This window comes from Limanda limanda, chromosome 5 (genome assembly GCF_963576545.1).
Source record: "Limanda limanda chromosome 5, fLimLim1.1, whole genome shotgun sequence".
NCBI classification, from domain to species: Eukaryota; Metazoa; Chordata; class Actinopteri; order Pleuronectiformes; family Pleuronectidae; genus Limanda; species Limanda limanda.
The window spans coordinates 26,507,541-26,533,862 of record NC_083640.1 but is presented as its reverse complement, the minus strand read 5'-3'; the positions used below and the strand labels follow the sequence as shown (position 1 = coordinate 26,533,862).

At 39.7% G+C, this 26,322-nt stretch overlaps 1 protein-coding gene across 1 annotated transcript in view; it reads left to right on the top strand.

Moving 5' to 3' along the window:
- The window catches only part of zmat4a (zinc finger, matrin-type 4a), a 109,989-nt gene that overhangs the window by 74,362 nt on the left and 9,305 nt on the right, over positions 1-26,322 (top strand). The window contains exons 4-5 of the mRNA XM_061071962.1: positions 214-370; positions 17,993-18,214. Coding sequence (XP_060927945.1) covers positions 214-370; positions 17,993-18,214 — 379 coding nt within the window. The remainder of the gene's footprint in view (positions 1-213; positions 371-17,992; positions 18,215-26,322) is intronic.

Sequence of the window (26,322 nt, the reverse complement as noted above, 5' to 3'; positions counted from 1 at the left end):
TAGGCGAGGGAAGTGGCACCCCTCCTCTCATCGGAAGTAGAAGTGGTCGAGCTTAGTGATGTGTTCACCAGGCAGCTGTCCTGCTACAACAAGTTACTGCTCCATCTTTATAATACTGTTTGATTGAATCCTGTTTTAGAAATACCCCACAGATACATAACTGTATGGATTGATGTATTATTAACAAATGTCAATGTGTGTGTGTGTTTTTAGGGCAGTGAGGAGGGCGATGTGGACAAGAATAAGTGCTGTACGCTGTGTAACATGTCCTTCACCTCAGCAGTGGTGGCACAGTCACACTACCAGGGTAAAATCCACGCCAAGAGGCTAAAGCTGCTACTGGGGGAGCCGCCCACCATCACAACTAAAGGTATAGCCCCTGTTCACAATGCATTGTGGGTATAAATGATAGAAGAGCAAAAATGTTTTCCAGAAGTGGAAAAAATGAAAGGAACGAGACACAGGATGCCGTATGTGTTGTTTGGAGGTGTTGTTATGTACGTGTGAAGTGGAATAGAACAAAATAATCTTAAGTAATTATGGAGCACTCTGTTCAAACAGTGTGTCCTCTCCAAATCGTTCCACTGTTATTTCTGTGTTGGAGTCTAAACAAGTAGTCATACTAGTCCCTAACACATTGTTGTCCAGTGTAAATGACATATTAATATTGCATTCACTCAGGTACTGTAAGGGTAAAAAACACAAAATGAGCCCAAAGGCCAAATCTACACAGCAGCATGGCAGAGGCCTGCAGGAACAAATTACATCTACTCCAGTTGTTGTTGTTGGAAATCAGCATCTTATATGTACGCGTTGTTTTGAGCAATTTAGCACTGTTGCCTCACAGCAACTAGGTATCTGGTGAGAAGGAGTTTACATGTTCTCCCTGTGTCTGGTAGGATTTTTCCGATGAAGGCAGTTTTCCTCCCACAGTCCAAAACATGGGGTAAGGTTAAATGGAGACTTCAAATTGGCCGAAGAGGTCGGTGGTAATGGCTCTCTTAGTGCTGGGCAATCTTCCCCTCAGTCACATTGTCCTATCATCCTCCTGTGCAATCCTCAATACCCTATATGATTTTTAGGCACGGCTCAGGGGGGTAGTTCATTGCTTTTCCATTCAGAATCTTTTACCTAAAATGAAGGAAATAGTGAATATGTTAACAGGGTGTAAAGCTTGTTGACAGAAAGCACATGATGTCTGTTTATCATATTAATTCAAGGAACGTTGCAGTCTCCTCATTGGTCCACACTCACCTGATGTTTTGGGCCTTTGGAGTGACATTTAAGTCAAATGATTTCTCTACGGCATCATTTATTAAACCTGTCATTAGAAAGAGCACATTAACTGAGATGAGGGACACCGATAATTACCTCAAGCTAAATATGTAACAGAGGGATTCAATCAACTATTCTAAACAATAAAAATATTAACCTCAAGAGGATTGTGTAGTTTCATAATTAAAAAAACAATAGTTTATATTATCAACCAAAATAACAGTAAGGGTCAGAATATATTTATATATATATATTATCGGGAATCATGTGAACTGATAACATATTTTTAGCATAACTGAAGACATTTTTGTCTTCACACATTTTTTTCTGAGAAAGTACTTAACAATACATAACAGTGGTGTCTTCAGAGCAGATATAGCTGTGCCCTGTATATTTGCTTTACAGTGATGATTCAGTGATTTTAATCACGTCCCCATCATTTTTATGTCAGTCAGTATTTCACAGCCTCTTTCCTGTGGGAATAATCTCTCCCTCTGTTCCACAGTATCAGTATGTATATGTGACTCATCAGTTAAATATACTTTGCTTATTGGATCTGATAGGGATGTTTATGATATAGAACATGAGTGATTTATAGAAGCAATAAAACACAGCATATAAGCATATTCATTTCAATAAGCACATTCAGTGTAGCACATTACTCTGATGCCGTTTGGACCAATGACTGTAAATAAGGAGCAACGGCATGACAGCTTACAAAAGTGAAGCCAGATCTCAATTTGCCCCCTGGCTACAGTATAGGTCATAAAGCCACGCCCCCTCCACGTTAGCAGATGGGACACACAACATTTGTTCATGTTAGATTTTTACAGTTGATGTATGTTGTGTATTGTGTTGTTGTTGTTTTTTTACTTAATTTCATTCAGTAATGTGAGATAGTGGATGGACACGTTGTCCTTTTTTTAATATAGTCATTGATCTGGCAATGGTCTTGGTCCTGACCTTTTTTGTCGGTGTTTTAAAATCATAAATCACCAAACCTCACTGGCTAGAAAGGGAAAACAATGCCACACAGACTTATTGACTCATCACTTTAATTAAGTTCATCATATTAGATGGTCTGTTGACCTCCTTTAGTCTCAGTCTGCAATCCACTTTCACTCTCTGCCGCTTTTGTTTGTGCTCACCGGCACATTCTCCTGCCCTCTCCAGCAAACTAGTAACAAAAACTGAAGCTGGATAATGAGAATATGAATGTGAGCACATATTCGAACATGCTAGATTCTTTGTTTTGTATTGGCAATGTCAGAGGCATCTTTAGTCTATACTTGTATCTAATCAGCCATGACAGCAAGTTAAGTCTGAGGGATTACAATATGCTTAAAACCCAGAAACAAGAGGCTATTCAACGAGACTCGTTTCTGTGTGCCTGTCACTGTAAAATACTGGATAGTTTTCTGTCAGAATTTTGGTTGAACTGCTTGCAATTTACACATAAATGTTTGAAAGTAGAATAATATCATCTAAAGGGGTCAATATGAAGATTGTGGTATTGGTTTGGCTATGTTTCATTGTCCACAGATGATTAGCCAGGCTGTTCCCCATGTGCCACCTTGGATGTTAATTTGTTGTTGATTAGCAAAATTCCTCAGAACTTTTAGAAGACTTGTTATGAAACATTCAGGTTGCCCAGAGGATAATTTTCAATTACAAGGCAAATAATAGATTTTTCTGTCTCTAGCACCACCAGCATGGACGATCGAATATCTCAGCCTTATACTGGATGGATTAGAAAAAAAACGTTTTTACAAACATTCATGGCTGCAACACATGCACACTATCCTACTGACCTCAGTGATCTATTGGCCTGACGTCAAGCATAAGGTTGACATTTTGCATTGCGAATATTATCATGCTAACATCCTAAACGACGGAGGTTAACATGATAATAACATTATACCTGATAAACATCAACATGCTAGCATTGTGAACATGCTAGCATGCTGATGTTAACCTGTAGCTCAAAGCAGCATAACTACAGAGTATAACAGGAATGTAAATTCCTTGTCCCATTTAAGTTTCAGAAAATCCATATAAACAGGGTTTTAAGCCAGCTACGAAATGAATTATGACCATAAAACATTTGATTGGATCAAGATTAGTATTGGAAATTTGAAAAAAGACAAAGGTACAAGACTGTGTATAAAGTAATTTTAAGAGTGAAGGAACTACGAACTGGGGTGGCTGTGGCGGAGCAGTAGATCCGTCGTCCTCCAACCAGAAGGTCGGCAGTTCGATCCTAGTCGTCCCATCTGAATGCCAAAGTGTCCTTGGTCTAGATGCTGAACCGTGAATGGCCCATCATAGAAAAAAATGCTGCCCATAGATGCACTGTATGAATGGGCGAATGGCAAACTGTAAAGTACTGTACTGTAGAGCGCTTTGAGTTGTCAACAAGACTAGAAAAGCGTTATATAAATACAGACCATTTACACATCCGATAAACCATTGTGAATGGTTAGGGTTAGTGAATTGGACCATGTTGTGGTGATTTTCACCTTTGTACTCTTCCTCATCTCTAAAAAAAACCACAGTACGTCAGAAAGTGAAATCATAGTTGCTCAGTGGTAACCATTATGTGACACTAAATGATTGTGGCTGCCTCGACATTTAGCGGTTGTGGTAAACACAACTTTTTCTATATCACTTGGACTTCTGGCTGATAACCAAACTATATAACACCGTTATGTCTGTTAGCTTGTATTAGTCAAAAATCTGTGGTTACAATAGTATAGCTGATAATAATATAGATATTCAGAAAATTATGATTTTAACTAATGGTGCCATGCTGTTGAACTGAGATGTACAGTCGCAAAGCTTCTAGCATTGTAGAGTGGCAGTCTGTTGGTTTCTGATTTTATGAGGACAGTTACAACTTATTAAGAGCTGCCAGACAAGCTGGTGTGGTTGGCTGGTTTTTCATGATTTCCTGTGCGTTGATGTGTGAGCTACTTCAGTTTAATCACCAACTGTGCTTTACCTCGGGGTGATTGAAGTCTTCTGCCGCTGTGTTCCGCTGACAGCTGCTCAACTTGAAACTCGAACAAATCTTCTGTAGTGAGAATAATATTGGAAGGTTGCAAGAGGAGACACTGAGGGAAAAACACAGCAAACATTATATTTCCAGATTGTGCTGGAGTCCGGCACCTGAGTCCACATTGGGGCTGGGAATAGATAAGCCCTGCGCTTTGTTTAACTGTGGCTTGTTTGCACTTCAGTTGACCGGGTCGTTTATATTCACTGGGTTTTACTTTGAGCTCCTATAGATCCCATACCGCTGCTTTTCTTTTAATGAATTTGAAGATTTCTGTTGACTTATAAGCGCTGCATTTTTATAGGGGTATTATCTGAAGGCTCCCATTGTGAGACCATCCTGAATTCATCCAGCATTAGTACTCCCTCAGCCACTGCAGCCTTTCTTCCCTCTAATGTGTTGGGATTGAATCAGTCGATTGGCAAGCAAGCCTCTTGTTTTTCAGTTAGTGTTTGTTGGATCAGTTCTTGAACCTTCTGGCTGAAAATAAGAATAGGGTAATTCCTTTTCGTGCAGCAGCATCAGAATGGCATTTAGGCATAGAAAGTGGGACAGAAGAAGTACAGAGGCAATACAAACAATATTTTGCACTGTTAAAGCCATTACATTACATTTTCTTTCTATTGTACAGTATACATGAAATTACTATATTGGATTTGGATTCATATCAGCCGAAAACATTGAGAAACTTCTCTTGATCTCCCAAGTCAGCGATATAATATTCACAAACGTTGACCAAGTGGCGCTGCAACATCTCGCCGCTTCTGCTTCCCGTGCTACGTTTACAACCCAGGAGTACACCCTCTGACTTTTTATTCTAGGGGTTCTGAATCGATCTCTTTCTGTTCTCTCTTGGCTGGTTGAAATATTTAATTTTTCCAGGCGTGATCGAAACAGAGTCTAGGTTTTAATTTTTTCTCAGAGGTAATCAGAGTCAATTGATATTTACACTACTCAAGGGCAAACTCATTTTCACATTATCTCCCAAATTAATACTCCTCTGCACTTCATTTTGACTTTCTTCCTATGTATGAAAATAGACATCTTGCCAAATTTTTAAAGCAGTTTTTAGGAGATGAGGTTCGAAGTATATCAATTTGCTTGAATTATTGAAGAAAACAAATATAGAATTTTGATTGTCGAGAGTGGGGAACCCTAAACTCTTTGTCACTCTTTTTTACTAACATTTTTTAAGGATTTATACAACTCTGCTGTTACCATTTGTTTCAATTGTGTAATCCAAAGCATCCAATAGAAACTGAACTGAACTTACAGTGACAATGAAATTTAGAGGTTCAGGTTCAGAGCCGTAAGAAAAAAGCATGAATAGAAAAAAACTAAACAGTGAATCGTATGGATAAAAGACTGATATAAGTTTGAATTTAGGCTCTACATAAATGTTTAAAAGAGTTTGTTATGATTGCTAAGAAGAGTAAAAGATGCTCAAAGACAGACATAATTTTCAAGTATATAGAAATACAGTGCATGAAAAAAATCTAGCATTTTTTCTATAGCCATGAAGTAACCAGGAGTAATGTTTTGCTCCAAGCTGATGGTTATAATGTGAATAGACCAAACCGTTTCAAAGTTTTAAGACATTCTACATGGATTGGTTTTATGATTTGTTCTCTAACATGTGTGATTGCTGTGTCATGATGCAGCTCTCAGAGAGTGCTCTTTGCTATTTGCTCTCTTTGCCACATGTCAGTGACAGACACAGCCATTAAGCATGCCATCTGTGGCCAGTGGCCCAGAAGGGAGGCAGCTCCATCCCAACTAAAAGAGGAGGTGACACAGCCATCAATCGCACTGACAACGCAGAAGACCCCTGGGACACCGAGGAGCCTCCTCCCCACCTGACAAACACATTAGAAGAAAAATATTCTCACATCTTTGGACTGCTGCTGCTGATATTCAGCTATTTGTGTGATAGACTCAGGAACTTTAACATAGACGATTTAGATTGCAAAGTTTTAATTATTTGGTCCTTCTCATGGAGTACTGTATAAATGCCTGAATATGCAATATAGATCACAGAAAACACTCATATATCAGCATATATTACTTCAATGGATTATTGCATATGGACACTTGCACATATTTTTTCAAAGGATTCATAAAGGGGCAAAGACTGAGTTTGTCAATACAAGGTTCAGTCTGTGTATGACTCATATTCCTGTTGAAACAAAGAGCTGCTGCCCAGAGCTCGCTTGTTGTATCCTCTGAAACAGTCATTGAAACTACTTGTATTGTACAGACACTGAGATGTGTCACAAATAGAACATGTCAGGAAGATAAATCCAGGGTACAGGGAGGCCCGGGCTATTGATTTCTACATAAGTAACATAAGCGACATGGGTCAGTTCCTCTGTTCATGCGTCTGCCTCTCGGGACCCATTGTTGTTATTGTTAGGCGCTGGTATACAGTTGCAAAAACTAGCTTGTCAAGCTTTTGTTTTTCCCTCACTCCCCCAAAACAAGATCCATGCAGGTGGTGTTAAAAAGCCTCAATAAACACTAATGAGACTTTACAGCATCTCATGTATCCCCTTTGAACAGATGGTGTGTGTCCTCCTTTTGGATGCATAAACCATTCAAAAGAAGCATAATCATAGTGATGAAAAGCCCTGCGTAAGCTGTGGTTCTGAATTTTATTTAAATATTTGATTGTTTAATCTGACTGAATTAATTTAATGTTTTCCCCACAGGCACAGTATAACACACAACCTCTATACGCTAAAGAATACCTCCTCTTTGCCCTTTTACTCAGCCACTGTTGTGTTAATGTGAGCATTTTCACTGACCCATATAGCACATGCTCATCTATATGGATTTTTTAGTGAAGTATTGACTGCTGCTGTTGCAATGTGTTGCAATTCTAATTCAGTTTCTATTTTGGAGCTCAGGCAGGCTGAATGAACGTTCATTTGTCATTAGTGTTTGATATAATAGCAGCCTCATGTATTTTCATTTGTCTTTATGTTCTTTCTCTAAGCAGTATTTCCACATCCTGGCCTATTTCCAATTGTCTGGGCTGCGAGCACAATAGCTGCTATAAATGTCACTCCCTTTAACAACTGCAGATACTGTTGGGACATACAGTATTTTCCCTGTGCGGATATACTGGGAATTAATTTGAAGAAATCTGGGTGTTCGTATGGTAATATGATCAATTCTCTTTGTTTGCATTTAAATAGGATTATTATCCCACGCTTAATGTTTCAACCTGTTAACAAAGAACAGTTGAAGTATCACAGCAGTAACATCTAGAGCCCTATATATTTACACATTTTCCCTTTTAGGTTCATGCTTTGTCTCAAACCTCCTCACTTGATGCCTCATAATCTATACTAATTTATATTTTAATACATTTACAAAACAAATGTATTGAACCCAGCAAACAACTTAGTGCTTTTACAATATTATCATTATCATCAAAGCGCTGGAGCCGGAGCACTCACATAGACGTGTTGCTTTAACATTTGAGGATGTGTGCCTGGCGATTGTGACTCGGGTCACAATGTCCTGTCTAAACATGGCTTAGCCAAGCCTGAACTCAGCAGGCATTCTGTTTTTTTATTCTGAACCTGGGCAGACCACAATGTCTCCCTGTTGACAAGCACATGCAGCATTATGTTTATGACCCAGCTAATGTGACTGATTTGTTGGGTCTAGTATCCTCACAATCACAATAAAAAGAACCAATTATAGTTTCCTGCTTGGGACACAAAACTTGGTTAGTTTTAATTATAACATGACACATGCTAGCTGTCCAATGCAATTCTAAAGGGAAGTAAAAAAAACTTGATGAACCCAGTCTCACAAACTGCCTGAGCTTCCTCTCTTCAGGCTACTTCTGACATTTATAATAATAATAACTTTATTTGTATAGCCTTTATCTAAAAAATGTTTTTACAAAATACAAGGCAATTATAAAAAATAATTACAAATATACATTTTTCAATTAAATTTCATGTGCCTAAATATATTAAGGTCAAGACCCTAAAATGTATTGAGAAACCCAATAGTTACCACAATGAGCAGCACATTGCCGGCTATGATGAGAAAAAACTCTCATTAACCTGAAGAAACCTTCAGCAGAACCAGACTCAATGTGGGCGGACATCTGCCTCGACTGGTTTGGGTGAGTGGAGAAAAATGGGGTCGAGAGGAGGTGGGTGAGACTGGTTTTTACCATGAAAATGATAATCTTTAGTTGTCACTTGGCGTTATCATTAAAGTAAGATAAAAAGGAACACATTCAATTGAAACAACATAGTAGCAGCAGAGTTACAAATCCCTTGTTCAAAATGTTTCCCTCTAAAAATATGTTTTCAGCAGTGATTTATACACAGGTGGTGAGTTGGCAGGGACTTCCAGAGCCTCTGGGCTCTGAAGGAGAAAGCCCGGTCACCTTGTGTAAATGTTAAATGGTAAATGGTTTTGTATTTATATAACGCTTTTCTAGTCAGTTTTACATTCACCCCTTCACACACACATTCATACAGTGCATCTATTAGCGGCACTTTGTTGTTCTATGAGGGGCAATTCGGGGTTCAGCCCCTTGCCCAAGGACACTTCGTGATGCAGATGGGGAAGACATGGGGATCGAACTACCGACCTTCAGCCACTGCCAGCCTTGACCCAGGGACAGCTGGCCGATCCCAGTTGCGATGGGGATTATAGGCAGTCAAGAGCTGCGAAATGAAAGTCGGGGCCGGACCATTTTGAGCTTTGATAGTAATTAAACAAATCTTAGAATCAATCCTGAATTTAACTGGCAACCAGTGAAGGGATATAAGGATTGGCATGATATGAGACCTATGGTTCGCTTTAGTTAAATTACGAGCAGCATCATTTTTAACAAGCTGCAAACGTGTTACTGAGGTTTGACTAAGGCATGTTTAAAGTGCATTGCAATAGTCCAGACGGGTGGGAGTAGTAAGGATTCAATGAAATCATTGACATGTGTTTTGTAATTCAGTTGGTAATCGAATGCGAAACCAACATTTTAAGCTGTTGTTTTTAGTTTGGTTACCAGGGGACTGAGAAATGGTGGAAATAATTACCTTCTGTTCAGATCAACTCGCAGGCAAATGACTGTTTTGTTTGAATTTAGCTGATTGAAGTTAAATGACATTTCCCTAATGGCAGCATGGACAGGGAAAATAAGAAGTGACCAACAATAGAACCTTGTGGCCTCCCACACATCAGTGGAGCCGTGGATGAGACATGGTTTCCAATGGAAACAGAAAATGCTCTCTCTGAGATAAGATTCAAACCATATAAGGGCATTGTGTTGAAATACCAACACACTGTTTTAGTCTATGGATGAGAATGTTATGATTGATGGTGTGAAATGTTATTATTGTAGCAAAAAGCTAAAAGTTGGATTTATATCACATTTTCAAGATTTTGGGATATGAACAGGGGTTTTGAAATGATCAAGATTTGTCTTTTTCAGTAAAACCTGAATGCTGGATTTCTTAAACTGATCAGGGACAAAGCCAGAAGAAAGAGAGCAATTAATAATTTTAAGAAGGCTGAGGCCAAAAGTACAAATTTCTTAATTTCAGAGAGTTAGGTGGGTATGATGTCAAGAGGGCTGGAAGAAAAACGCATGTGAGACACAGTTTTAATTGGTTCGAAAAGAGAAAATTGCAGAAAATGACTATGGAGATTAACTTTTACGGGGCAGAAGAATCAGGGTTTAAGAGTTTATTAATTGTTTTTCTGATAAATGTTTTGCGCTTGCTTCTTTATTTTTTTTATTGTGAGAAGTCAAGAGGGCTTTCACGTTTTTTTTGAAGATAGGACTAGATGTTGAATATCCCTTGTACGTTTGAAGGTCTTATGCACATTTTAGGTAACCAACTACCAGTAGATGTTAGCAGGTGTTAGTGGCTAAAAGCGGATTCTAGGAACATAATTTCCAAGGCAGGCCCACAGCAGGTTGATCCTTCTGATTTCCTGTGCAGGGCTTGTCCATGGATCCCTAGACTGCTGAGCAACCTGATGGTGGATGTTGCAAGGAAAACCCTGCAGCCAACCTCCATAGGGCAAACTATTGTTTTTCAGCCATGTTGCTCCGCCTCAAATGCCATGTCTGCCTTTTCCTTCATATACAGGTAGTGGACATGCAATTTAGTCTTTATCAGACAGGTCTTGTATTTGAATTAACATGATTTGAATGACTAAAGCTTGTGCTTTAATTTTTGCTTGGACAAAATTTCATTGGCTGCTGCCTCCATCGCTACTTGAGACATTTAGATCCGATGTAAGTGTTTAAGTGAAGCACCGAAAGCCCCAATGCAGTTCAGTGGCACATGATGTCATCCCTTTTCAAAGAGCAATCTCTAGCATATCACACGAGTGTTGGTGTTACTTTAGTGTGTACTTCAACTTACAATCATTAGAACAACATTTTACTACGCCCATTACTTTGGTTTATGACTGCAAGACTGATGAAATAGCTGTTATCCTTGACTGGAGTTTGTGTTTAGTACTTATTAGCATCTTGCACTATGCTAACGCACTAACAAAGATGGAGAACATTATGGGCAATGCGATCTGACTAAAGCAGCTTTAACAGGCAATGTATTACTCAGCACTGATGTACTGATTGATTTCAATTACCAGATTTAATCTTCTCACAATAAAGTTTTACCAAATATTTACCACCCTTTTATTTCTCGTTCAATAACAGGGACTATTTGTTGAGCTGGCAGCAGCCTGATAATTATCCAACAGTTCCTCACATGAAAGCTTCGTCCTGAGGGATAAATGCATTTCTGCTGTAAAGTTTTCTCAACCAATAGAGATGCAAAGTGCTACTGTTTTTCCAGACATGCATAATACATGTTAAAGCAGCATTGCGGCAGTTTTGTTTGGTTCATTGTAAACAAGCAAAGACGGTAAGGTCACTCCTCCTCATGGCGATATAGCATGATATCGGTTAAAGGGGGCTAATGGAGGAAATGTATGTTTCCCTCAGTTGTTAAGGTTTGTGGTTTGTAAAAAGCCCAAACTGGAGCGACATTGTAGTGGAGAGAAAGCTGCATGGATTCAGAACACTTTGATCTCCTTTTCTCACAGATGCTGAATCTCCTCAGATTTATAACTCTGTTCACGCTAAGTAGGTCTACTTAGCACTGTTCCTCTGTCTGCATACAGATTCCATGCAAGGAGGGGATTTGCCCATTAAACATATCTCAGAGCTAGAAAGGCCTGCGGGCGAACATGGAACACTGTTTTTCTTGCAGGAGATCTGAGGAGATGAAAGTAAACTTTTTGTTTTTCCACACTGCAGATTTGATGTTCAATGGATTTTCAGTTTTCTGTTATTAACTTGGCTGGTGAACGATGAACAGAATCTCCATCAAACTGCCTACTGGAGCATAAAACGGAGCAAATAAAAGAGCTGAATAAATAAATTATAATGAGCTTTAAACTGACAGCCGACAAACCCACACAAAATCTACACAGAACAACATCAAGTCCAAGCAATCTCAAAGTGTTTACTGCTGTGTTGCTGCATCAAAACCCTCACATCTCCTATTGGTTTTAACTCCTCTGCCAAAATAAAGAACCAAGAAACACATTTTCTATAGTTTAGAACAGAGATTTGCATTGGAATGTGAATTTGAACAAGACCATTTATGTAACGCTGCATTTTAGAATTTAAGCTTTTCATAAAACAAAAAACAGCCCTGTCTCTCTGTTGAGACAAACACTAAGATGTGAATATGAGTAATTACTGCCATGCAAAATGTTTGCAGCAGAACCAGAAAAGGCATCTGAATCACTCTTAATTCTAAGTACTCCAAGGATGTGAATATATCAGTGTGGAGACAAACCACGCACATACCACACGCATGATTTATTTTAGTCAGCTTCTGTTTCTCTTGTTCCCAAGGTGGTCCGTTCTATAGCCTCCTCATGCATTTACTAAGTAGTCTATAAACTCATCAATACAACAATTTCTGTGATTTACTTGTTGGCCACTGTTAAAGAGAGAAAAGAAAAGCAAAAGTAAAAGAAAAATCTGCCTATTTGTGTGTACCGAAACAATATCACCGTGAAGTCATGTTACCTTTTCAGTAGATTCAAATTGGGGGCGTGGGTCCTCATGCGCAATGTACATGTGTGATTGTGTTGTTTTGTTAGCCCACAGCTCTAAGGAAATTAGATTCTTACATTTAGTTTTCCTTATGGGTGAATCCTACTAATTTTGATCACCTGAATGTTTCCTCTTTTCAGTGAAATCTCAACAACAACAAAAAGTAGAACAACTACAATTGGAACAGACATTCATTGTGTCCAGAAGATGAATCCTTTTAACTTGAAACATGTCACCTGTACTTTTACTCAGGAGGATATCAAACAGTGATGTACGAATGCGAAGATGTAACATTAAAGCTTCTATAACTTTCACCTGAAACCCAGCTGACTATAGCTGCAGCATCGTAAGCCTCTCTGCTGGACTGCCCCTGTCTCTCCTCCCAATCCAAACCAACACACAGAACCCCACAATCCTCACATTGGGTCAGACAGGCAGACCAATAACACACTGCAGTGTGTGTTTGGATACTTGTGTGTCCTCTGACTAACCACCTACAAGGCTGCCATTATCAAATGTGGCATGTGTACTGTCGTCTTGACTTGATGATGATAAATCCAGAGCATGAGGCTGGGATGATTCATTCCCTGGTGTACCGATGATTCCCCTCAAAAATGTTCCTCTCAGACATGAATGTCAGAAAAATTTTAAGGCTGCAGGAAAACGCTGCAATCCTCTCAGAAGGTTTTTTGGTGTGTTCTTGATGGTTAGCACTGTGTGTCCAAAGCTCCTGAATTCATCTCAGTGCAAAAACAGGCACACAGGCTCAGACCTATAATATATAGGAAAGAGAATTGGTCTTTTCACCAAGTTTACCGCACTGAGCTGACACCATCTGCCTCCTGGCCACGGCGATGAGCAGAGCCCTCAATCAGAGCACAGAGGGGAATTAAACAGTATATGGCACTAATGATGCACTAAATGGGAGGAAATGGTTTTGTTCCTTCATTTGCCTGCTGGGTTATCATTGAGACTGGAGAGCCATCATGTAATAACAGGAGTCTGCTGCCTTGCACGGAACGTAAAGTCAGTAGTGGGCTGAACAGTTGTAAAAGCAAGTAAGTAAGTTCACTGGAGGAGGATGCAGAAGATAGGATGCACTGATGATGATAAATGATCTTTGCTTAGGTCTTGTGTTTATGCCCCTTTAATCCCTGAGTCTTTGCATACAATTGTTTCCTTTCCTTTTCTTCTCATTTCCTCTAGCTTGTGGGCATCTTTCACACAAGATACATTCTCCAAAAATCAATGTTTAATGTATACGTGTTTATAATATGAGAGTACTACTGTGGTTGAGTTGGATAGCGGGCAAACAAAGTGCCGTGCTTTGATTCTGGAGACTGAGGGTTCTGTGTTCCGTAAACCTCTGAACTCAATGTCCACTATAAATCTGCCCCCAGACTTTCTTACTGAGCCAACACACGTAGCAAGTAGCTGGGGAGCTAGATATTTCCCTTAGGAGTTAGTGAAGGCAAAACAAAAAAGGAAGCTAGAACATGTTGTGCCACAAACATGAGGACTTCAAACTAAAGTTTGAAAAATAATCTGGGGGTGTGGAGAAAGAAATGAGATTTCCAGGCAGCTGTGGCCTCCTCTGCTTGAGGCTTGAGGCTCGAGGCTACAGAGCAGCTGTGCCCCAGTGTATGTGGTTGACTTGCATTGCAGGTATGTATACGTGCCAGGTTTTGACAAGGAAGGACAAACTGTGGCTACCTCTGGTTCTTTTATGAGTCCAACAGAATCGCAATGTGAAATCAGTATAGTACCCTTTTATCATCTACCTGCACCCTTAGCTGAAATGGTCGTTAAGTGACTTGTTTTTTATTGTTGCAAATTTCACTCCTGTGATTTGTATTCTAGCCACCTCTTGCATATTGGAATCTCAAATGGTCTCTTGCAGGAGATGGGACCCCTGTGTCTAGGAAAGGACACTTTAATTATCTGCTTTGTGAGGGAACTTTTGAGACAGTCCCTCCAAACAACCATTTTTCTCTTGTATCGCTCAAATTGAATTAAAACTGCTAATGTCAGTGTGAATCAATTTCAATGTGAGAAGCCGAGCGCCGGAAAGCAGTGCATTTTTGACAGATGCTGAAAATGGCACAAATGTAGTTACCGATGTCATGGAGAGGAACTATTTGGATGAGTGCAGGGGACGCTGTGAATATCACAATTATCCACTACTGACAAAGGTGATTAAGTTGTTGGTGTAAGATTGATAGTGTTTACAGCTTCTTCATCGAACACTGCAGTAATCTGGCAACAGCTCAATAATACCTTTATCTGATGCACTGACCAGTCACAACACAGACCCAATAACGTGATGCCAGTCTTGTCAGGACATTTATTCAGAGTAATATATGCCATCACCTCAATGAGGCGCATGAACTAAAATTTAACAAAGGCCAAAGAGACTTTCTGAAGTGGAAGTTTTAATCTCAGTCATGACTGATTAACGGCGGAAGGAATTTTCTCTTTTCGCACATTTGGCGAGTTAGTTTTAGTTTTTAAAGTACATTCCATGCGGAAAAAATTATAATTTCACCACATCCTCAATTTAAGAATGGTTTAAAATGTTTTACATTTCATCTTCATATTCTAAATTGTGACTGTAATAAAACGACTTCTATAAACCTGAACCAAAAAATGTATGTGAAATGGACTGACCTGGTTTGAGACATGTATAATCCAACAATAGAGTAAAACAATATGAATTGTAATAACTTGTGTAACACTCAGCCCAGACTTTTTCCTGATGTTTAATCATTAAGAGCATCCTGAAAGAAAATATGTTTCTAGCTCTTGGGGTTCAAAAGTAATCTGTAATATTATTATTAATAATCTCAAAAGAGATCCATTAGCTGCAGTACCAGGAGCCCTAATAATAATAATAATGAAACCCCTGATCGAAGTTTGGAGCTGAAAAGTTGTTTGAAGCTTGGATATGAAAAGTGTAGATTCATCTAATTGCCCTTGAATCACAACATTCCTTTCCTTTTATTGTGACTTGTTTGTCATCTCCACAAACAATACATATTTCTCAACTTTTAAGTTTCCCACAGCCTCTTAATTCTTCCTTCAAAAGTTTTTCATTCCTGTCTGTGCTCCCTGGTAATTGCATGAATATTATCATCAAGAGCGAGAGCTGTGCTTTCAGGTTATAGTATATGTCTCATATGCCAGAGGTGTCTCTACAGCTTTGATGCAGCATTACCCGATTAGTTCTCCATTTATTTAAAGCGGCTGACGAGCAGCGAGCGAGAGGCTCTCCTACTGTATCCGAGGCTCTTTTAATCTGAAGCTTAGTGCCTAGGCTAGTTGGAGTCCTTGGGATCCCTTACCGGATGCATTGTGCCTGCAAAGCCCTCCTTCGAACAGCTATTTTCATTTGAGCAAGGCATTAAAGCTAGTACAGCTCCAGGGCTGCTGAATTCGAAGCTGACCTCTGACCTCCTCACAAAGGCAACTACAGGGATTTAATTAAGTCTGACAGTTTACATTGGCCCATTAGTTGGCGAGGTCAGCCTACGACCTCAAAGTCATAGTTTCAAATCCTCCATAAGAGCCAGAGTCTGCGGATTTGAGCATCAGTCAACTGCTGAATGTAAAGATGGGATGCAAATGTAAACTCTGCTGTGGCTTTGGCTCAAGAGCGGAGAACTCCAACCTCAGAGCAAAATGCTGACAGTTGCGGTTCTGTACATCCTCACTGGAGTTGCCATTTTGAAATGTTGACTGGTTTAATGGAACATAATGGGAGAACACTAAATGTTGACTCGGGGTGGGCCGAGCACTGGAGTGGTAAAACTGATTAAGTCGATAGTGCCGCTCTGTGTCGGGGGGGCGCCCCAGCGCTACACTGCGCTCGTTCAGGGTTAATGCCTTCATCCATGCATGAAGACACAAGTGGGCAGACGCAAGAAGAGCTGGCTCTTTATTCCGTTTGCCAAGTAGGATTTAGGTTTTCCTCTTCATGCATTTAATGGAGATAACAGCTTGTTATTGTGAGGGCCGCATGAGCGAGACTGCAGTCATTGTTACATTTCTGCTGATCAGCGCTCATTAAAGTCCTCACATTGATCTCTGTCTGCTGGCTACAAATCTCCACTTTAAAAAGCCAACTTGTGTTTCCAGCCTGTGTTGACATGGCGTTAAAGAGGTCTGCGTTCTTGTTGTTTTACAAAACGCTGCAAAGATATTGTAGCTTCGAAAAAAAACATTTAAAAACAGGCTCTTTTTCTCCTTTTATTTGATTACTGTTACATACATAACAGCGAACTGCCATGATATGTGAAATAACAAGGTGAAATACAGTAAACATTGTCAGAATGATATAGCAGCCCAGGATTCTGCATCCTTTACCATCTAAGAAGCTAGAGAAAACACACACAGAAAACAAAAATCTGTCAGGAGCCAAAAAACTGATTCAAGATACCACAACCTTAATCTGAATTAATCAAACACTATCATTATATATCTCAATTAGCAAAACATATCAATGAGGTGATTTGATAAATTTGTTATTTCTTGTTTGTTATTCCCAGAAGCAAGTAGTGGTGGTGAAAGCAAACAAATTAATCCAAACCATAGACTGTATAAAAACATGGACGCCATATCTCCAATAACTCCCACTATCCAGAAATGAAGGCACGATATCCAGGATACAAATACTATTGAGCAGATAGAGTCATTGTTATAGCTCAACCCAGCTCGAGTCAGTCTCAACAGTTAGCCATTATGTTTCAACCCATTTTTAAAGCATCAATTAACAAACCAAGCATTCAGTAACCAAAGAACTATAGTAAGATCCATTTCCCATCCACTAACCTGGAGGAGGAGGGGTTTATGATAAATACGGCAGACAGTCAGCAGGGGGACGGTCGAGATGCTTGGGCTTCACTGTCAGGGAGCCTTCATGTTGTTCGAGCAATATTAAATCATATAAATTATATCTAGCTCAGGAATATGACTTTAGGCGTACCAGACTATGGCAAAATGTACAAACATTCATCCATTTCCCCAAACAGTATGAACAGTATGAACAGTATAGAGAAATCAACAAAGAAGGCTTAAGAATGGTATAGCTGGGGTTTGATGAACCCTGTGCAAGAGTTATTAAAAGTATGATTCAAATGTCTATTTAAATATGCAGTATATACAGTAAAAGTTTTCCATAATGGTGGCCGTACATTAACTGGTTACACTGTTACCAGGTGGCCTTTACTTGACTTTGTTAGTTGTCTCGGGTGTCCGCAGATGGATTAAACACTAAAATGCTGTTGGACCTGTACAAGTCTTGCACGGCAAAACCCACTTGCCCAAGGTGGAAACATTTTTAGAAACCCAATACATTTAGTAAAAACAAAATTTAATTATTATTATATATACTTATACACCGGTAGTTGCTTTGGACCTTGCGCATATTTAAACATATTTCACATTAAAAACCACAACAGATACTGTAGATATGATACAGAGGCGCCTGCTTCTCCTTTTGACCATGGTGAAAACCCACCAAGTTTGTTTTGTTGTTTTTTCTTCAGAGGCGTCCCCCAGTCCTGTAAAGAGCTCCCCTGAAACGTCCCCCATGACGTCCCCACGACAGCGCCGCGACTCAGACCGCTACTGCCAGCTATGCAACGCCTGGTTCAACAACCCCGGCATGGCTCAGCAACATTACGACGGCAAAAAGCACAAGAAGAATGCTGCCAGGGCAGACCTGCTGGAGCAGCTGGGCAAGACCCTGGACATGGGAGAAATGAAAGGTACAATTATCTTTTTAGGTGACACTCGTCATTAAAAAGAATAGTTTTCATTCGTTATTAATGTGAAACGCCCCATCGAATTTGTTGAAGATGTGTAAGTGGTTTGTTTGTGTGGGTCTTTTGGCCTCAGTATCCAGGACAGATGTCTCTGACTCAGACTCAAAGTCGTGTACACTGTGTGAGGGATCAGTCATGGCACAGTGTTCAGAAATAATGTTGATGAGTCTTGTTCACCCCAGGGCTTCTCATCCACTCAATGCGCTGACCTATTAGAAACCAACAGGATGAATTTCATAGTTCATGAAGTTCATGACATCCCATAGACTCCATAGGAACTGTGTAGTAACTGACACTGACCTTTGACCTGCCCCCGAGGGATCAATGATGTTAAATGATATTTGTTATAAAATGCTGTAAAAGTCTGGCTTTGGTAGTAGATTGTTTGGGCTTTGAAGGTCAACAATAATAATAATAGTATTGAATTTAGAAATTAGAAAATAGATTAGCTTCAAATTATTGGTATAGGAGATATGGGAATGTTTTCAATACAATAAAAATACATTTAACCATCTTAAGGCATTTTAATCATTTTTACTTAATGCCACAAAACCTGGCTTGGTTTTCATTGGTCAAAAAATGAGAATATAATTTTTTTTTTATTTTGAGAAATGTAAAAACATGAATTTAAATTAAAAATTTGGTCCATTTCTTTTCAGTGCTTTGACAGCTCTCACTAATTGGAGTGACATATTTATACCTATTCTGAAAAACAAGGGTGTTATATCACCCTATTTATGTTATGGCCACTAAGTCCGGTGCTGCACTACACTGACATATTGTCACCTCTTAAAAATGATGTGTTAGCAAACAATTACCATATCAAGCAGCCTAAGTGGAACATTGGCATTCAGTTTGAGTTGTGTCTTTTTCCAAATTTTAATACATTCATGGTCCTTACATCTTGACATGACAAAAATGTATCAGAACACGTTAGTTGGGAAATGGTGGTGTATGATATTCCTTGTCCTTCTTTATTGGTCTCCTTCAAACTTCTTGAAGATGCTAAACGCTGCAGTTTGTTCACCAGCTGGTTGCTAGCTGTCTGTGTTTGAGCAGGTAATAGACAGTGAGTTTACCACAGCCTGAAATCACTGAAAACTGTGGCCTGCTGCGGCTGGAAAGGCAGGTGGTAAGAGGCTTGGTGAGGCTGGAGCGCAACAGTGTAGTTATGCAGTCGTAAAAACTAAAACTATGAACTGAAAGAAGTGTCTTTATAGAGTTTGGAGGAATGAGCAGAGTCAGTGATACTTCTCTTGTGGGTTTGTCATCCTTTGACTTGAACAAATTGCTATTTGTCAGAGAACAAAAGTTCTTCACACCTGAAATTCTTGACCATGGTCCAAACCAAATTTCATCTTTGACACATTACTACACTTTACCGTGAAAGAGTTGGATTCAAATTGTTATTCGAACCAGCACACTAACTTTTTTTTGACATACCTGCATCCTGTCGTCATCTTAGGTCTACTGATAATTTGACAAGTTGTCAGTTTGGCAGGTAATAGTCTCTCTGTTTGAAAAAAGAAAAGATTAATTTGCTGTATTTTTTTGCCACTGTAATATCATCATTGTACTTCCAGCGAAATGAATGTGCTCATTGATCCAACATAACAGATCTTTCAGATTGCAAGCAAAGTCCTTCCAGGATTGTTTGAGAGGATTTTGTACCTCTTCCGCTTTCTTAGTTTCTTCTAACCCTATCTCAACTTCCTCGAATTAGTCCGAAAGTCCGAATTTTCAGTACACTGCAAATGATCTGAACCAAGGTGGTTGGATCCAGACCGAGACCACCTCTTTTGGTCAGACAAAATTTGGCCCTGTCACAACTGTTAATTTAGTGCAGAATAAACCAAACACTCCAAAGGCTCCGACCAAACAAGGTGTGTGTGAACCCCCCCTCATATAAAGGATTTTAAAGAGATCATTGTTGTTTCCCTTTTGTTTGGGGAAATATTTATTGCTGAGTGATCTCTTACCACATCCTGTGGCCAATAATGTCCTGAGCAGTATTGATCAGTGGTGAAGAACAGCTTCACATCTGTAAAGACTGTTCTCTCTGCCCCTGAAGTGACGGACAGCCCTTTTGACGTGAGCTGTCTCATCCTGGAGTCCACCAGCGTGTCACACGCTGTTCATTTTACAGAAGGGAGGGGCACGTTCTTGCTTACACTCTCGCAGTCACAATATGTCAATAACAATTACACAATATAATTCCAGCCATGCGGAGGGCCGGCTGCCAGAAGAGCAGAAGGAGCCCAGAGGTGTAAAGGGCACTGACGTGTGACCGCATCCAATGGGAGAAGCAAGTCCTCACAGTTGATTGGACACAGACTTCTATCTCCAGGCTTGATTGGCTCTTTGTGCTTTATACAGTAGGTGCATTGTGAATAATTGAGAGCAGATTGGGTAGTTGCAGTCGGTTCGCCTTTGTCATGTTGGTTATTGTAGTTAGAGGTTATGATTTTATTTTTTTAATAACACTACCAGTGCATTTGGCTCAGGGTGTTGCTTTCTGAATAGCTTAAGGACTTGTATTCCTGAGGGTTGGATTTCATTATATCTTAAGCAGAACATTAGGTAACAATCCCATAACCGTCTTGGAATGTGTAATCCTAATGGCCAGAGGAACTGCAGTGTTGACTTTCTTGCAATTAGGACATGTGATATGTTCAGTATTAAGAACATTTGAATAAAGAGGCGATACGTGCTCTGTCAGTGGTCAGTGGGGGCAGGGCATTGGGCCTTCAGTCTGCAGAGTTGAACTTCTACATCCTCAGATAAACTACAGTACCCAGCAACTTTGATTATTTTCTTTTTAACCAGGTCGGACCGACAAAGACATTCTCGGGTGTCGAGGGTGCTGACCTCCGTCATGGTAACTTTTTTCTTCAGAGTAAAAGCACACCATTAATTTTGTTGCCGTAATGCTTGACATCAAACAGAATTACAGAGCTTTTATTTTTAAAAGCTGTAAAAGCTTGAGTCTGATGATTGTGTCGCTTGTTATACCTCTGAATATACCAACATGCAATGTATGACAAATGAACAGCAGTTTAGTATCTCATTCATACGTATACATAAACCATACATAATGAAGCAAAATTATTATCATTTGATGGTATAAAATCTTGCATAAAGTAGTTGTAAAGAAGCAGAATATAGAGCTTTTCCTATGTTTAATAACTCCAGAAATCACAGTCTGTCTGATTGGCATGTGTAGAATGGACACAGCTCTCTAGCCATAAAAGCATCACCAGACATTTTGATCTTATACTAAAATGTAGTGTTGCTTGAAAAATACCATAACAAAATATAGTTGATATAACACACAGTTTTTATGGGCAGGGTTTGATTCTGTTCTCCCCCTTTTTCACTGACTGTAATCTGTCCCAGTCCTCTGCCGCAATGCCTGTGTTTTGCACTGTGTTAGGAAGCGACGCGTTCGCCAACATCAACACAGTCATTATGGAGAGGCTGAAAATGTCAGCGTGCAATAGCTGCACTATTCAGCACTTGGGCTAATGAGTGTTTCTCTCCGGCGAATATCAATTAGTAATGAAGTGGCAAATCATCCTATCAGGCAGAACCAGCACTGTGAGCCTGTGGAGTGGAGAATGGGATTGTAGCGGGCGTAGCAGGCGGCCAGGCAGGGGAAGCAGGGGAGGCAGGGGAGGCAGGGGGATGCTGCTGCCAGAGAACCCACGGCTCCACTTCTCTATATTTCCGCCTTTCATCTTTTCCTGCATCTGCTGTTTTCCAATTTCCTGTCTTTGCCCTCACTCTGCTTTCCATTCCCTCTTCCTGACCTCCCGTGCCGTCTTTGAGCTCCTCTCAACTCGCTGAGAAAAATGTGTAGTCTGACTTAAAAGACTGCCATGGGATGGAATATCCAACCAATCCAATTCATCCAACTCGATGCCGTCATCCAGGGGTTTACAGATTGTTGTTGTGCATACGGACCTGAGCGGAGATGGAAAGAGGAGATTAAAGATGTGATGCTTTATCTGCAGTGAGAGGCCATTAGCAGATCACTGTTCCTGTGTTTGAATTATAGAGACTCTTTGGAGGTCAGCTGCAGTGCAACCTGGTGCCCACCTTAGCTCCAACCAACATGGAATACATAAACAAGTTATTTAAAATGTTTTACAGCCCACTGTCCAGAAACAGAGTGCAGAGATACAAAGCATCAGCCAAATTATGAGTAAATATAAGCCTACTTTACTATAAAATGTATGTCCCTGTGCACCTGCATTCTTGTAAATGGTGGTAAGTCATTCGGTTGTGAAAAGATTTTCCTGTAAATAACTGCAGAGTTTGCAAAGGCTTTTTACTTGGAGTTTTGTCCTCAAGGTGCATCGTTGATGATGTGAACATGAGGAGTTTAATTCACCGCAGTAGTGAGGACTGTAATGTTTGCAAATGGGATGGACAATTAATTAGCAGTAGATTGTCCATGAAGACAGTAATGTGGACAGATGTGTGAGCTCTTCCCCTTGTTATCGCTGCAGTGGGTTTATAATAGGTGATGATGCCTAGCTTCTCAACAAATTGGGGCAATTATGCTAAGCCACTTGTTCTCCACTTAAATTCTATTATCAACATTTTTTGAATATACTATTATAAACTCATCTCCTTTCCTATATTTCACCTTGGTACTGTGAACTGGATTCAAGAATTACAGGTTCGTTCTGCTCCCATCCTTTGAAGCCAACGTTCCTCACTTCATGGAATCATTTTTAGTAATGTAAGATGAGATCTGTTGTTGCTGTGACAATAAAATCTGATCTGATTGTTGAATTATTGTAACCGAATGGGGGAAAAATTGAATTTCAATCTCTTTTGACATGGATTTCTGGTTATGCATTATTGATACCCATATGAATGAGTGCATCCCTATTTCTCACATTAATCATTACATACAGAGCACTGCACAGTATCCAAATGTAAACCCAGCTAGATCAAGCGGAGCAGAGTCCAGGATAATTGCAGTTGATCTCCTATTAATACATTCAATACATTTTCAAACCCTCTGTGACAGTAAGTAAAGCAGCCCACACATTTTAGATTAATGTTTTTTATATGTCTGTAATAGTTGGTGAATATTTGTTCTGGACAGCTCTGCACAGAAGATAAGCAGAAGCCACTTGTTATCCTTTGTTTCAACCATCTGTAAATAATTAGTACTGTTGGGATTTACTTTCAGTTCACTGTTAATACATTTCACTGAATATAAACTCAAAACAGTATAGTCACGCCTAATGAGCGAATCATCAATAGATATGGAATACTCAACAATAGGCAATGTAAAATATTGATGGATAGATAGATGGATGGATGCATGGCATACAAAAACAGGAGATAATCACTGCTAGAGTTTGGGTCGTCCAGGAACCAGTATCTTTGTAAGACTGGTTGTCATTACCCATCCATATACACTTTCTCTTTTGGGGTTCTTTTCTTGGGGTATACTGCTTTTTTGGGGGGTTTCAGCCTTCCACGCATCCCTAAACACTTAATAATTGTAAATGTCCACAATGGTTTGCTATCACGTCTTCAGTGAACCAAAATTATCCGACACTGAGTGACTCTTTGGCCCCCTAGGACCTGGAGCAGCTGCCTGTTTCTCATATTGATAATCAAAGTCCAGGTTTAGGGTCAAAGGTCAAAGCACAAGAGTGGAATTTGCAATTGCCTCCAAATAGATCCACAACATTTCATGTTGACTAAAAGTGCCAAAAAGTTGTATTGGAATTGCTCTACATCTGCAGTATTTGTAGACACAGCTGTAAATGAGGCATGTGAGGAACACAGGAACTACATAATAAAGTAATGAAGGTTCACTGAGCTTCACTAGTACGAGCAGCCTGCAGTAAATCCAACCTTTATGTTTCTAATACTTTATCTATCCTCATGTGTCCAAAGGAGGTGGACCGAATAACGAGGTCAACACCTTTTAAAACTGGTTTAATTAAAGTGAACATTATAACCTTTATAAAGGTTAATTTTATTCCTTTGACTATTGCATTAAAACTGCATCAGTAAAATAAAGTGTACCTAATAAAATGCCAAACAAGTTTAGTGTGTGGTCAAATATATTGCTTTGTGGGTCAGAGACCCTGGATCTTTCTTTAGATTATCACCACACTCGTCTCCTTTAGAGATTGTAGGTGAAAAGATAGATGTGGAGTGAAGTATCATTTTTACTAGTCTTATTTCAGCTCAGGCCGGGGTAATGAGAGTACATGAGGGGACCATAGATCACTGTAATTATCTAAAACTAGAGGAATATAGAGACATGATTGCTATTTAATTATTTTTATTGCACAGGGGTATAATGGGACTCTTATTAGAGGCGGAAATATTAGACTCTTTTATCTTGCTACATTCTGTCCCCATGCAGCAGCTACATTAAACACAGGGCTAGAGCCTGAGCATCTGTCCTGCTTCAGTGGGGCAGTGTCTCTGTCCGGAGTGAAGAGGCCTCCCAGCTTCACCATGATACCTGACTGGGACAGACAGTGTAAAGCCAGGCTGCACGCAGCTCCTTTCCCTTCACTGCTGCCCATCACTTCACCAGAGTGGTCGCCACTTGTTACCAAAGTCTGTAAAAACCTTCACAAGAGTGCCACATTATACACAAGTGACTGCCATTTACTGCTGAGTTTCTAGCAGAGAACACCTAATCATAAAATGTGCCCACATGCTGTCATTCCTCTTGTTTTATTAATCACTCTAGCTTGGGCTGTGTGCTTTACCTGCTGTGATTCCAACACCAGCAGACATAGGATACATCCACTAATCATTTTAATCCTTGCCAGAGAGGATAATATTATATATTTAATAATGCAAAGTAGACAGCCACGTAGGAAAACCTAATTAAAGTGGTTACTGTATATTCCAAGAGGGATCAGTGATTTTTAAATATTACTCAGTGAGCTGTGTTGTTACATTCACTCTAATCTGAAGGGAAACATTCAGTCTGACTTTATGGTTTTGCGTCTTCATGGTTTTGACAAGTGCAGTAAAGTGAGGTTGAAATGGAGTAGACAAGGACAACGTCTGGTTGGTGGAGAGTGGTATAGGAAGGATTTGACAGAACAAGTCAGCCTTTTTCCACACGAACCGATGTCTGCTGCAGTTTTTGTCAAATTGACAGAGCGGCAGTCTGTGTGTTCTACGCAGTGCAACTAGACAGCACTAACAGATGCTGCCTGTGTTTGATGTGAGAGGATCTCCTGCATTCACCTGTGACTTCCGTTTCCATACAATGACACCTTACCTGAGTGATGATGTATTCCCACACTCTGCTGCCTGCACTGTGGAGCATGGAACCCTCAGAATCAGTAAATATAAGATGGTGCCTTAAACAAATGCATTTTACGAAGGGCTTGTTTGAGCGTTGTCAAAGACTTGTCACACGAGCATGGAAAACACAATGCAAGAGCAAAAATATGAATGTGAACACCACAGGATCAATGCAAAATTGACAACACAACTACAAACGCCACACAACAGAAACAGAAACACAATCACAATGGAAGTCAAAGACAATTGATTTTAGTCCTTGAATGTGATATCTCAGGAACAGCTTCAGGGAATCTCTTCACATTAAATGCAAAAAGTGGCGTCACAAAACCTGTTTGTGACCTCTTCAACATGATTTCTAAATTTTCCCGAAATTTTGGACACAATGATTCACTAGATCTCAGAGAAATTCAGCCACACTAAAACGCTTTGAGTGGTCTTCAAGGCTAGAAAAGTGCTACATAAATAATAACACTGTTTATTGTGCTGCCGTTAGAAGTTATCAAATGGTTTCAAAACAATATATCCTGATTAACCTTTGTCCTTTAGTCTGTGTAAGCCATCAATATATGTTCCTCAGATCATAATGATGTGTATGTTCATGTAAATAAGGTGTTTTGACCATGAATTCCAAAAAGAAGTGTAACCTATATGGTAATGAGTTGGAATGCAGTGACTTATTAATTATTAATTATGTGTGAGACTGTTTCAATGTTGTTTAAAGCCATTTAGTTCAATAGTGG